The following is a 15,208-nucleotide window of genomic DNA, read 5'->3' on the forward strand; positions in this document are numbered from 1 at the left end:
GATGTCACTAGAGGCTTTTGATTCCTTTCCTTTATATCTCTCAATGTGAGGGAGAGGTCACACCTCTTCATCATGTATGCCCTTTGGCAAGAGACACACCTGTTGACGTGTTTTTTATGACTACGTTGAACACATAATAAAGTTGCCTAATAGTCACTTCGCTCTCTCTTGATCAAAGTGCGATTGTCTGCTAAGATTGCAGGAAGATCAGACAATCGACTCCAAGGTTCCTTTATGCTACAGACGTGACTCAGTTGGCTTATGTGATTGCTGGTAATCCAAGGGGCCTTACGTTTGCATCGTTCTTTCACTTCTTTGCTGTGGCTGGAACTCCATCATCGGATATGGCAATTCTGCGATGCTGCTGCTTCAAACGGACTAAAATGAACTGAAAGTTAAAGGGAAAGGGTTTAGAAGGATCTAAATCTACTCCTAAGGGCAGTGATAACAATGAATAGTGCTTTGGTGGACAAATTCCAAATAAACCAAGCTCTGCTTCGCCAAGATCAACTACAACTCCGCAAGAACCGGTGCAATCTTTTGGGGATGCTATAGGATTTTCCAATCGAGAAAGTACATATGAATACCCAAAAATAGCGCAATCCAAACGACTATCCACATTCGAACTTAGCACAAATTTAGAGGGCTCAGACTAACTTTACACTGCAACTTACAATCAACAAGATGCAAAAAGTATGAACCATGGAAATTCATCAGACACCATTACATTCTCCATTGAAATCAAAGCACTTTACTATTTCTAATCTAAGTGAGGAAGGTGAAACCATGCAAGTTTTGAAAAAATAACTTAAGTGGACACCATCAGAGAACAATGTTTCACTATTATTTTCTCAAAAACTTATCGCAACAATTTCATGCAAAGCTCCCCCTCCTCTACAAATGAGGGGGGTCACCCCTTTATATAGGCTTCAAGCCCTGGCTACATGCAAAACCCTAATTAGGGGTTGCTCAAAAGATTCTCCACTCAAGATGCAACAAGGTGGGAATCTCCAATAAATACCCCATAAAGCCCATATACAATTAATTACAATCCTGCCAGAAATGGCACCCATTGCGCATTAATTAACCATTACATTCAAAAAGTGCCCACTATGCAATGAATGTACCTTCATGCAAAAATTGCCCATGATGCCATAAATTCTCCATCATCTCCTGAACGTGACGGCTGCATGCAGGCATGTAGAAGGAATTTGCCATAATGCCATAAATGTGACGGCTGCATGCAAAGAGCTGCTTCATTAATTCAACGTGCGTTGACTGGGCTGCCACTTGGCGAAAAAACCTTGGAGAGAGAAAACTTCAGGAGAGAAAAATCTGATCCTTGAAGTTTCTCTAACTTTCCTTGTTTTGGAGGAGATTTTTTTTATGATTTTCCACCATCTCCTATTTTTTAGGAACTTTCCTAAAATTTAGGACTCGGGTCCAGGAGAGAGAGACTTCTCTCATGATTCCAAATCTGTAAAACTTTTGAAATTTGGATGTGATTTGGTGTCTAAAAATAGGATTTTTCAAAATTATTCCCGAGGGGATTTTCTGCATTTCCATTCCTCCTTGACCCTCGAAATCCTCCTTTGCCTTGGAAATTTCCATCCCAGACTTTCAAACTTAGGCGTGGAACGTGGAATTTAGCTTGGTGAAGGAATTTCATTATTTCCATGCCTTAGAAGATTTTCAACTTCCTAACTGGGCCTGGAATTTTGACTTTGATAGAGGAAATTCATCCTTTCCATGTCCTTCCTTGATACCTGGATTTTTGCGTGCCTCAGACAAATTTTTTAGTTTTCCAACTTAGGCGTGGAATTCACTCTTCATGGTGGAATTCATCATTTCATCCTTGATTTTTTTTTTTTTTGACTTAGCCATTTCAACATCCTTTCCTTGGCCAAGGCATTGATCCCTCCATTCCTTGGAATCTTGAATTTTCTCCATCTTCCATGCCTTGTGTGTTTTGGCACCTTAATGAACCCTTGGGCGCAAATTCTCCATGGAGGAGGAATTCACGAGTTTGAGCATTCTTCCATGCCTTCATGGATTTGGCGCCCCATCCTGTGCTTGGGCGCTATTTTGCTTGGGTCATGGATTTTCATTGTTCTTTCATTTTCCTTCATCTCTCTTGTTTGGCGCCTTGATCATGGCTTGGGCACAATTTCACCTGAGGAAGGAATTCACAACTTTTCCTTCCCTCCTTGACCTCTTTACTTCAGCGCCTTGCCTAAGTGTTGGGCGGAATTTTGCACTGGAGGAGGAATTTTGTCAATTTGTGAATCCTCCATGAGACATCCATTTTGGCGCCTGTCCTTGGCCTGGGGCAGAATTTTGCTGTGGAGGAGGAATTCATCAATTTGTGAATCCTCCATGAGACCTCTGTTTTGGCGCCCTACTGAGTGCTTGGGCGGATTTTGGCCATGAAGGAGGAAATTGATGTTTTCTACCAATTCACGACATGTATATATATGAAATATAACATTTAAGTATAAGTGGTTATATTTCATATATATTGTCAGGATGTTTGAGAGTGGTTTCAGGTCCCTAGGAATCATAATGCAAATTCTGGATTTTGGAAGATCTTTCAAATTTTTAGACAGTCAAATTTGAGGCCATTTTCGGACGAGGATGACATTGGTGGATTGATGTGAATTTCCAGACTTGGATGATTTTGCACGCTTTCCTCTTCTGGAATAGGAGTTCCAAACTTAACCATTTTTTTGATCCAACTTGTCTGCCTTTCGACTCTTCCAGATTTAGAAATGATCTTCATGAATGTTCTTCAACGTCTTCAGGGATGAACTTGCCAAAATAGATTTTCCCAAATAGTAAGTGTTTCAAAATGTCAAGGTTTGGGCAAAATAGGTCAGAAAAGCACTTACTAAAAATAGAAACTTACTAAAAATAGAAATTATTAAAAATAGTAAGTTTGATTTTTGGCAAAATTAGACCAATCTGAGAGGTAGTGAAACTTACTAAAAATAGTAAGTGCTCAGAATTCGCTCAAATTTTACTGGGAGGTTCCTTGAAGGGTCCTGATTATAGTTCTAAGTTCAGTTTTTCCAAAACCCTAACAGAAACCCCTAAAATCTAGGACTAAAGGCAGAAACCCTAAAATTGACGAAATGAGTCCTAGACTTAACCAAATTTGCTCAAACGAAAAGCAGACTTAATCAATATGACCCCCAAACACTTGTAAAGCAGAGAGACTGACGAGACTACTGTGAAAAAGACCCAAAAAGCAAAGCCAAAAGACTGGAAGGGCCTAAAAAGTAGGGGGTCTCCATTTGCAATGGGGCGATGTGTGAAAACGTCACAACAACACTCATTCACCATTAGCACCCTTTGAAAGACTGCAACTCTTTATTATTTCTGCCCTTTGAAAGGGACACAACCTTTCACAATCAGATCTGCACTTCTTATTTAAATCGGATCTGCACTTTTGATTCCCAAATTATCCCCCCTCAAATGTGGTTCTCTTCTCCTTTTTATATCTCATGTTTGAGGGAGTCACAACTTTTCATTTTATGTCTTTTGACCATTCATTAACTTAATTAAATTTAAATTATATTTAATCATATTCTTTAATATTTGAATTTAATTTTTAACATTCTAATTTTATTATTAGTATTTATCATTAAATTCTATTTCAAAGTGGGAACATTACAAGCAATCAATATTGCTACAAGCAATATTACCATATATTTCATTGCATAAATCACATCGACCTATTAGGAAATGCACCTATCTCTTATTGCAGATTGGAATATCATAAATTGGCATAATCCATAAGATCACAACAAATACAACATTATCAATATAGGTGAAAGGGAAAATTTATTGGCTTATCATTCACTTAGCATATTCCTAATTGTATAAATCAGAGATAGCAAGTGGCATTGATAATTGTCATTTTATATATATTTGTCTTATATTATCAACTACATAAGTTCATAGCAAAATCAGACATTGTAATTTTAAGGAGTTCAAGTATTTGTCCCATAATTCCTAATCATTTTTAAAATGATTATTTTGGAAAAAATTAAAAAACCTCAATACAATTTTTGAGGAGAAAATCGAAAAAACCTAGACACAGAGAACAGGTTCTCAAAAAGCATCTATTTTTGTTGACAAAAAAGCTAGCAAATAACTAAAATGCATGACCACGATTTTTGGGAAAAAATTGAGCAAAACCCTTTTACAAAATCACGACTTTTGTGGAAATAATCGTACAAAACCCATAGAAGATAGAAAGAAACGTGCTGAAAAGGACCCATAAACCCTAGGTCATAGTAGATAAAGGCCAAAAAATAGTAACTTATTTGCAGACAATGAAATCCGCCACAAACCCTAGGCAGAGTCACGAAACAGGTCTCTTCGAGGCAGAAAACTCTAATATGCAAGTTGAAACATAGTACCCACAACTTGAAATAATTTTTTGCAAACCCTAGCTGTGGGAACAAAACACAACAAACCCACAAAATTACCCATGATCGGTAGAAAAATCGCCACGATTCGTTGCATAGGAAAAATGAAAACCATCGCAATTTTTTTTCATGCGGCATCGTTGGTGGGAAATAAACCTGGCGAATTGCAGAAACACTTCTGTCGCACATGAAAACAAAACAAAAATTGTGTAGAAAACTTTTCTATTTCGCATTGCGCACAGGAAAACACGGGAAAACCTGTCGGGATTCTTAGTCCCATCGTGGAAAAAGGAGCCGATGCAGAAAAAAAAATACACACGCAAAAACGTGGCAAAGACACAAAACACGCGCGGGCTGAGCAACAAATAAACACACAGGAGAAAATACACACGCATAGGTTCTGAGAAAAAAAACGACCCTTCAAAATAGCACGTGGGAGAAAAACGACGAACTTCAACAACAAAAACAGGTTGAAAAGCCCTCAATTATGCTCCTCAGAGACCCTCCATGAAAATTTATTCGATTTGTTTGAAAAAAATTGAACTAAAAAGTTCAAAAAAAATTTCAAAAATAAAATAAAATTAAGGATTGGACTACAAATTTTTTAAAAATTCGCCAAACCTTAAAAACCCCATCGACCTACTTTGATACCATGAAATGGTAATTGCATATTTGTTATTTACAAAGGAGACAAAGGACTCCTTAAATAGAGAATACAAGACGATCTTTCCATTAGGGAAACGATCGTTAATAGAAACACTAACTAAAGATTAAAAATGACTGTTATCACAAAAGCTCGCACCCTTGCTGAACTATCAACTCAGCAACCTTGTGAAACATGGAAACGACCCCGAAGTGTGGGACCTTGCGCAAGGGGGTTGAGTCTCTGGAGAAGGCCGACTTCCTTCTCAATCCAATGCAGGTGTTGAATCAACTCAACACTTCAAAACTTACTCCTAAGCCTATACTAAAAACTTGCATAGGTAAAAGGAAGAGAGAATTGCTTGAAATAAAAGGAGGTGATGCACTAAGAAGAGATTGTTTCTCTCCCTACCGAAATGGCACAAGGAACCAACTAAAAAACCCAAGAGATGCACAACTTCAATTGCATAAGTGACCCAAACGCATGTATGGAGGTTAGAATTTGCTAAGTGTCAAGAGGGGAGAAGGATTCCCACAAGTCACACTCAGAAAACAAGTTAACACATCATGTATGGAGAGGAAAGCCACAAGACATACACCTATAATGAAGGTAAGAAAAACATACACAACATACATAGGTTAGAAGGAGGCAAGAATGGTGATTTTCAATTAATATTAAGGCTAAAAGACAATCTTTAAGAGAAGAGAAGAGCATAAGAAAACTCAAGCCAGCAGGGAGAGATCCCTTTACAATGAGGCTTAACAACCTTTATATAGAAAAATGGTTACAAGGGTGATCATGACCCCTGCATGTCAGTCTGGAAGTGCATGCACTTGACTTGTACATGCAAGCAACCTAGCCATACCCACAAGGGGCAATTCTGAGAAGGTGGACTGACTAACCTTTCAAAGTCAGACATGACATAAGTCACCAAGTATGGCCCCGTACCTCCCTGATGGAAATCCTGCCAAAAACATTTAATGCACCCTTGTGGCTCCACAAAAGAAAGTGCACAATTCACCAAAACTGTTGGAGCATTAAAAGCCTTGAGTGTCAATCATTCCATCCGGAAGTATCGCCAGTCGAAAGGAAGTCTAGAGACTTCGGAAGCTCGGACTCTTGAAGTGGGGAAGACAGGGGAAGGAGCAAGGAACTTCAGAACTTCAGAACCTTGGGGTTCCGAAGAAACTGGAGAGAAGCTGAGGGAAGGTTCCAAAGTTCCGGAGAAGGAAAGAAAGCGGCTAAGGCAAAGAACTTCGGAACCTCGAGGTTCCGGAGTTCCGTGGAAGAAAAAAGGGGGCCTAGGAACTTCCGACAAGGCAACACTTCAAACCATGATTGCTTTTTTCCTTGATCAACTGGCACAGCGCTGGTCCATGGAACATATCTCTGATTGGTTCTCACTAATGGACCAAGGGTGTCATAAAATGACAACAATGACCATTATAGAAACATTACAATATTATCTTAATATGGGCATGTATATTGGATAGTTGTGCTTGATTATTGTTGAGATTTGGACTTTGTGTGTAGACAATATAGGTGATTTTTGAATAGGACTTTGACTCTTTGAAAATAAACTCCACCAAAACTCAACAAAAAACTTAGCATTAAAAGTAAATTTAAGAAATGTTTTCAAGTTTTCTAATATTTATTTATTTTTCGTAATTTTTCTAGTTTGTTTGAAAAATTGGGTGAGTACACACTAAGTTTCCTTGCATTATGAGGTGTTGAAATTGCCTTGCATTATGACTTGAGACTGCCTCACTTTCAAAGTTTTATATTATCATTTAAGTTTTACTTAATCTTTTTTTTTTTTTGATGAAATTAAAGTCAGCCTGAAGACTGGTATAATCTTGGTCATATGGGGAGTTTTTCTAGAAAGGCAGTGTTTTAAAAATGTGATATTGGAGATATTTCTGCTGCCACATTGCGATGTCTTGATGCTTCATGAATTGCTTCCTTACATACTCACAGATGATATACATGTGTCCAAGTATTTTTGAATGGTGGTCACATGCTAACACGCTTATGCCTCTTCCACAAATATAACATGACTGCTTGGATGAGGATTATATGTTGACATCATGCTTATATGAATATAGGATTAAAATATTCCCTGGTCACTGTATTGCAAAAATTGCATTCCATTTAAAAACCCAGGTTTTAAAACTTCTGTAGCAAATGTTGGGGATTCTAGGGTTGGTCTATGTCAAGGTGCACTGTGATTCAGCTGACCTCTGATCATGAACCAATCAGTGAACTTCAAAATGTAAAGAAGGGTGGATTTGTGAAAAATTTACCAGGAGACATGCCTGGAATTAATGGTCAACTTGCTGTAGCTCATGCATTTGTTGATAGAAGCCAAAAACATGAATGCTCAAAACTAGATATGATAAAGAGGAATTTAGATACAACCACTGAATTTCTCATCTTGGCTAAGTGATGGATTGTGGAAGTCAACTTGAAGACTCAAAAAGGATAGGTTGGCATCTCCTATTCGTTGAGAACAAAAATGATGCCCTGCTTATCCTTGGGAGGAATTTGCAAGTGATAGCTGTTCAGATGACCAAAATGTCTGAGAATTCCTCCTTTTGAGAACTACACTAATCCTTTGAGATCTTTCAATCATCAGTTTTGTTGATATCTTTCCTTATGTTGGATGACGAAGAAGTATTAGGTATAACTCCATTGTGTGACTGAGAATATGTACAGTTGTAAAAGCATTGCCAAATGCTTACCCTTCCAGGTAGACTGCCTCAATGAACTGAATGGCTCCCAATCTTGTTCATGCATCCATGTTTTTGAGGAAGTTTAAAGAGCAGATATTGTTTCAATGATTGGCCCATGGGAAGTTGTATGAAAATCTTTTGTATATTGTATTCTTGAGGCATATTTTAGTCTTGAGAACAGAGCTTGCGGAAGTTCTAGGGAATATATATTGATCATACTTGAAGGGTTCACTGTAATCGTCAATTATAGACTTAATTGCCAATTTGAATGACAATGTGCAGCATGTGTAAATAAAAATGAATGCTGGCAGCTTATCTTAACATGTGTATGCGTGTGGGTTTGTGGCAAGTCTTCAAATTTGTGTCCCGAAGTTGCTTGGGACAAAAATGCGGTACTCTGATTGATTCCACAGGGTATCTGATTCTGATTCTAAACCCAAAATGTACTGTACCCAATTTCAAGTACTCACAAGACAATTGGGTAACATAGTTTGTATCTAGTTATCATCTCCATTATTCCACATATAATATTCTTTTGTATTGAAAGGGCATTTCAGGCATATTCAGTCACCTTGGTAAGCTAGATATGGTGAATTCAACTAGTTGTATTATATACAAGAAAAAAGGCAATCTTGATCTTGAAGTTGTCCTACTCCTGATTGGGTGTCGAAGGTCACTGTTTCTCTTTCACTCCGGCTCCATTTTACATTAGAAGTTAGTGTACCACTAGTAACTTGTGGTGCCCTCCCAACTGGTATAGAGAGATAAATTATCCATCTGGATGATTCTCTCTACTGCCATTCCCCACCTGTCTATACTGACAGAAAAACTTGAATGTCTTTTTTTCAAACAGAGTAAAAAGACAATGCCCCACTATTTAGTTGTTACGTAGCATACATGAAGGGATTAAAAACTCACCAAAGAAGAAGAGTAAATTGTATCATGTCTTTTATGACTTGATGAGGGGGGAATCATAGAAGTTATGAAGTGGCTCAATAGAAGGATTTGTGTTTAGGAGGAGATGCTAGGAAAAAAATATTGATGTTTTTCAGTTTTTGAAAGCATACAATAATACAAAAAAAGCTTGATTTCCCTCTGGTGGAAATAGTTTTTATTAATGTTGTGCTAAATGCAAATAAACGTTGTACAATGGTCCAGACTTTTGGTACAAAACTGTCTTTATTGTGTATTTTCTATTGAAATGGAATATTTGTTCTTATTAGCATTACTATCTATAACTCCCATAATGATCTGCATGTAAATATTTTTGCATCATCTGCTTCATATTGTTGTCTTCTTCCAGGTGAATGTCAGCAAGCAGAGGATATGTGTGTTTAGTGATGGAGCCATTTATTTTGTGATTTCTTGTGGCAGGGCAGAATTGGGGTAGAGAAGCTTCTTTTAGATATGATTGCTGCTTCTTGTGGGTGGATGCTTCATTGCCTGTACTGGACAAATATGTTGAACAAAGAGTAGATGCTATGGTTGAGGACGGTTTACTAAAAGAAGTTTCTGGGTTTTATGATCCTAAGGCTGATTATACACGTGGCTTGCGGCAAGCCATTGGTGTACGGGAATTCGAGAGTTTCTTTACTGTTTCCCCACCGGATAGTAAGTTAGTTGTTTTAGGCAGTGAGGAGCCTACAAATTGCAGACCAAATGCAGATAGTGTGAATGTTAATGTTGAAACAAAAACTGTGGCAACTACAGAGAAAACTGGTGACTGTCATGAAATAGCAGAAGTAAATAAGAATCGCCACAAGATCCTCTTAGATGTCGCTATTAAAAGGATGAAAGCAAATACTTGCAGACTTGTCCGCCAACAAGTACGTTTCTGTTACAATCTCTTTGTTTTCTTGGTTATATTGACTTATAAGGGAATCAAATCTTGTGGAACCAGAAATCAATGATGAAAATTAGATTAGATGGTATAAGTATTAAATAGTAAAGTCTACTCTTCTTCTGGAAGGAAATGTTTCCAAAATGGATACTTGCTATTTTTTTGAAAATTGTCTTTTGTCTTTGCTTGCAGAAACGACGGCTCAATCGGCTGAGGACATTCTATGGGTGGAAGTTGCATCAACTTGATGTAACAAAAGTTCTAGAAACCACTGGGTGTATGACTATCTTCCCTTGGGGCTTATATAGTTGACATTGCTTTGGTTTTGAATATGTTTATAATACAAGCAATTTCTTCTTCCAGATGAATAACATATTTTTCTTGCGTATTTTCAGTACTATCTTGTAATTGCATCTGTGAAGTTGTAGCAAGAGTTGTTTGTTTTTTTATTAAGAGAACTTTAGAACACTTGATATTTGGGATCTGTACTTAGTTGTATCTGTTAAAACATCTGTGTTGTGTTTGTTGTATCTTATGATGCTAACAACTAATCACTCATTTACTTGGTGAATTTGCTTCCATTTTAAGATTTTCCTCTCGAGTTTTTTAAAGTGAGGTTATTTTAGCACAAAACTCATTAGCCCTAGATCATATAATTTTGTGAAACATTCCTGAATGAGTCTGCTATTAATAATAATAAGTACTTTATCTGCTCTAGATCTGTCCTTTGGGGTACATTTTTTTGCTCTTTAAAGGGAACATGTGGTTGTAATTTCTCGTGAAACATTCCTTTGACTCCTTTTAAGACTAGGCCAATTTTGAAGCAATTCACAACGTGGCTCATACACAATGTCTTATTGAATTTGTTTTAGAAGAATTACCTGAGGAGGCAATTCTTGATCTTGTATATTTGTTAGTACAAGATCTTTGAGAACATCAAAAGATTGCCAAGAATTTAAACAAATCTTGTTGACAAATGTTATATATATGTTTCAGTAAGTATCAGGATATATCAAGCAGTTTCTACATCTATACAAATTCAGCTGCCTACTTTTAAGCAGGAAGTTGATTTAGTACTCTGGTTCTTGACTAAAAGTTTTAAAATTGGAAACTTAGTTGCATAGGTCTCAAGCCTGATACTCATCAACAACATAGCTGCTATTCTGACATGTAAAGAATATTAGTTTGCATCTGCAAATCATTATATCATTTTGCATATAATGGATAGTGACTGAGAAGTTTCTATATCTTTAAAATTGACTGAGAAACTGTTCAATAGTATAGTCGTCAATTTAACAAGGTGTTTGGAAAAGTCAAACTTTTATGAGATCCTTAAGGTTTTGTTATGGGATATAATCAAACTTTAAATAAGAAATGGATCTCTTGACCATCAATTCTCATCAACAAGCCTTTTTGTTAGCCTAATAGATTGAAGGCAGCCGATAACTATAATGTTCTCTAAATTTTTTCCATGTGTGGAACAAGTTACAAACATTTTCTACTAGTCTCAGTTCCTTCTTTTAAGCTATATTATATTTATAACCCAACGTCAGATGGCAAGCTTCCTAGCTGTGAATATCCTAAATAATAAGGTGACTCTAATGAGGAATACTTGAAGTGAAAAGGTGTGAAATCTCAAAAAGAACTGAGAAAAAGATTAAAAGGACCATTTAGTAGTCAGAAATCCAATGTTTGGAACCTACATTTGGTCTTTCTAACCACAGAAAAATCATTCACAAGGATGTCCTTCTCACAAAACTACCAAAATCAAGGATTTGTTTTGTTAGTAGAAGGGACAGCATGTTGATTTGGCCTCCCAAGAAGAAATCATATCTCTAGAGTTCTCCACAAGAGCTTATTACCATCCTTGGACCTTACCCTATAGATCAGAGCAAATGGATAGCTAATAAGGGTTGAAAAAATACACCACTTTCTCAATAAACTCTGAATACAGATTGTAAATGCATACCTTTGAATAATTTTGATCTTCTGTTTATTACAAAAATTAAAGACAGAATGATATAATGTCCCCTCTTTCCTAGTGGTCATTCAGGAGACAAAGATTCGCCTGTTACCCATCTCCGTAGGTGAATTCAGTGGATAGGAGATGTTTGGCTAGCAAAGGGGATTCATACTTAGCCAACTTTGGCTTTGGACAACTTATTTTATAAGCACTTTATGTTATTTTATTTCCTAAGTCACTTTTTTTTCTATAAATAGACATAATTATAAAGTGACTTTTATTAAATTGAAAATTAAGCTTCAATATTGAAACATAAAGTGACCCCCCTTTTGCATGCCTAGCTAGGCAAGCTGTGTTTTAATTTAAAGTAGGCCCATTTATTAATGAAATATAAACCTCATATTGGACACCTAAGTGAGGGAATATTCCTTTGGAATATGGCATGGAAAACCCTAAGTTGGGCGTTAGAAGTTTGGAAAGCATAAAAGAGGTTGTACGGCAATCTTTTGGCATTCACGATTATTATTTCTCAACTTCTTTTTGGAATTGAGCTCTGAAAATGCATACCAGCAGCAGATCAGTCTTGGGAAACAAAAACTTCTCAGAGGTGGATGAGTTTGGACGCAACTATAAATGAAGAATTCCTCCAAAATTCTTGTTTGTGCTTCAAAATCAGATCTATAGCAGCATTATCAGATTGCTGACAGCGAATTGATCAGGGTTCAGAGGCTATAGAAGGCTGCCATATCCTTTTCCAGCTCCCACTTGGCTTTTTAGGGCAGGCCGTACACCTTGGAGGCACCTGGGGTATCAAATAAATAAATAAGCAATAGTTAGGGTTTGAAATTGGTAGGAAATCCATTGTTAGCAGTAGCAATCAGCAAATAAATCATTTCTTCAAGCTTAATACAACATAGGTGGATGATATGAGCAAATCAGTGAGGAAATTTGGCTAAATTCAGTGATCTTGCTTGGGAGCCTCAAGGAATCAGTAGCAGATTTGTCAATTCTTGCAATAATTGTTTCTGATAATTATAGTTAATGCAAATAAACCTCATTGGAGGCATTGGTTTACCTTGGACGCCATTGTATTGCAGTTTATCAATAAAACACTTTATTCCAAGCTAGGTGTGGGACCCCTGGTATGCTATTTGCCTTTCTTTGGAATAAATCTTTCGAAATTGCAATTGTAGTTTGCTGTAATAAAAATCAGAATTCTGATTTCCTAATCAGTCAATTATTTCATAATAGAAAAGGTCCAAAAATGTGTCATTGTTGTGTTTATTTCTTTTCCAAGCATTGTATTACCATTTGGCACCAGAAAACTCAAAATACAAACCAAACCAAACACTCCCTTCGTTGGTCAAAGAAAATTCAGACGATTAAACAAACCCAAAAATCAGAAAAATCAGTTTAGTTTTCAATATTAATATTATATTTTCCTAAGTTAGTTATTAATGCCCAATCGTGTAATATATTGTATTTTAGAAACTTTCTATTTTGTAAATCTTTGTAATCTATTTATTGAGCGTTCTTGCTCATTGTTAATACAACAATCAATTTTTTACCAATTACATTTCCATAATATGGTATCAGAGCCTAGATAATTTTTGAGATTTTTAACTATTCTAAAAAATCTTTGAAAGGAATTTTTTAGAAAAAATTCAAAAGTTTTTAGAAATCTTTTTGGGCAATTTTGCAGAGTCGTTTTTTGTTATTTTTCAATTCCTTGCTTAGCGTCGAGGGTTTGCTGCACCCGACATGTCACCATTTCTCTCTGCACACGATTTTATAACAAAGATTTTTTTTTATCCGTCGCGATTTTCTTACTGCGCAAATTTTATTTTCGACGGATCTTTGTTTTGCGCGCGACGAAGTTTTCCGTCTTTTTTTCCGTGCATATTTTTTGTGTTCTTTCTTCGGCGACGGGAATTTTCTTTCAGTGGCTCTGTGTTTCGTGGCAGCTCTGCATTTTCACAACCCTGTGCTTGCCGCGACTTCCCACGCAACCCTCAGACGCGATTTTTCATGATATTTTGCCAATAATTTTCTGATAGTGTGGGCATACCCTCGACGGGAATATTTTCTTCTGATTGCCACGACCTGCATTTTTAGTTTCGACCAAGGGTTCTTTAACCCTTCCAATTTCTCAAATTGAAAAAAACAACCTGCGATTTGTGTATTTCGGCTAGGGTTTCGAAAATCCTCAGTTTTTTGCTGAAATTATTTTTCAACCACAAATTACTTCAGGATTTTTCTAGAACTCTACTGGGTCGTTCGTTTTTTCTTGGTGCATTGTTTTCCGTCCCTCGATTTTTGAGCCCTCGGATCTGCATTTTGATTTCAGATTCCTTGTGGGTTTTTTGAAAGCTAATATGGTTGTCGTCAAATTTTTTTGGGTCATCCGATTTTTTTTCTCGAAATTTGTGCTAGTCGTACTTTGAATTTTTTTGTCTTTACTTGATTCTGCATTTTTTAGATTCACACCTTTTCATATTTTCTCGATTTCAGTGCATTGGGAAACGTGCAAGATGGCGTCATTGACTAACTTGATGTTGGAAGGCAGTTAGAGATTCAACGACAAAAATTATAACACCTGTAAGCAGCGCATGCTAACTATTTTCAATTATCGCCGCCTAGATGATCTGGTTTTGGGAAAAGAATCTTGTCCTTCTGCAACCAAAGCGGATCAAGAAAAATTTGATGACCGCAATAGGGAAGCTGTTATGCTTCTCAAGCTCTCTGTCACAGTTGACCAGTTACCTCAGATTCTTTCTGGCAAATTAGCCTTAGAAATTTGGAAGCATCTGAAGGAGTTGCATGAGGCATCCGACAAAAGCTGAGCGTTCTTTTTGAAGAATCAGTTGTTCTCCATCATGATGGATGAACGCATGTCCTTATAGGAGCATCTCATGAATATTAAGAACATTTGAGATCAACTGGAAGCTATTGGTTGGAAAATGGAGGAAGAGGATATGGTAGTAATAACTCTGAAAAGTCTACCTAAATCCTACGAGCACTTCATAGAGACTCTTAACATTACGTCTACAAATGTTGATTTGAAATTTCCAGAGTTGTGCACCAAACTTCTGCAGCAAGATCGTTGGAAACAACAGTTTGGTAGCAGTGCCACTTCGTCCTCCTCAGAGCAAGCATTTGCAGCTAAATCCTTTCACAAGGATAAAAGGCAAATCTCAGCCATCTCAATCCTCTCAGCAAAAGGGCTCTAGTCAGTCGCAGGAAGGTTCGAAGAAGAAGAAGGTTCAATGCAATTATTGTCACAAATATGGTCATATGATTAAGGATTGTCACAATCGGATAGCTTCCGAACAACGAAAGCAAGGAGGGTCTCAGCCTAAAGCCAATGTTGCCGAGCACACAGAGAAGAAAGAGTCTACCTTTTACACCTTCATGGCTAAAAGACCTGCAGACCATGTGAAATCTTCTGCTTGGTATATTGTTTCTGGTGCTTCTCGGCATTTCACTCACAAGTGTGATTGGTTTACAAAATTCTCTCCCTATACTGATTCAGTTATTTTTGGAGGAGGTGAAGAGTGTACCGTTGTCCGCAAGGGCAACGTTCAGATACAGTCTGGT

The 15,208-nt window shown here is 37.1% G+C and overlaps 1 protein-coding gene across 1 annotated transcript in view; it reads left to right on the forward strand.

Moving 5' to 3' along the window:
• The window catches only part of LOC131065045 (tRNA dimethylallyltransferase 2), a 99,465-nt gene that overhangs the window by 70,502 nt on the left and 13,755 nt on the right, over positions 1-15,208 (forward strand). Inside the window, exons 8-9 of the mRNA XM_057999416.2 lie at positions 9,188-9,634; positions 9,841-9,925. Of these exons, the coding sequence (XP_057855399.1) occupies positions 9,188-9,634; positions 9,841-9,925 (532 nt within the window). The remainder of the gene's footprint in view (positions 1-9,187; positions 9,635-9,840; positions 9,926-15,208) is intronic.

This window comes from Cryptomeria japonica, chromosome 11 (assembly GCF_030272615.1).
Source record: "Cryptomeria japonica chromosome 11, Sugi_1.0, whole genome shotgun sequence".
NCBI classification, from domain to species: Eukaryota; Viridiplantae; Streptophyta; class Pinopsida; order Cupressales; family Cupressaceae; genus Cryptomeria; species Cryptomeria japonica.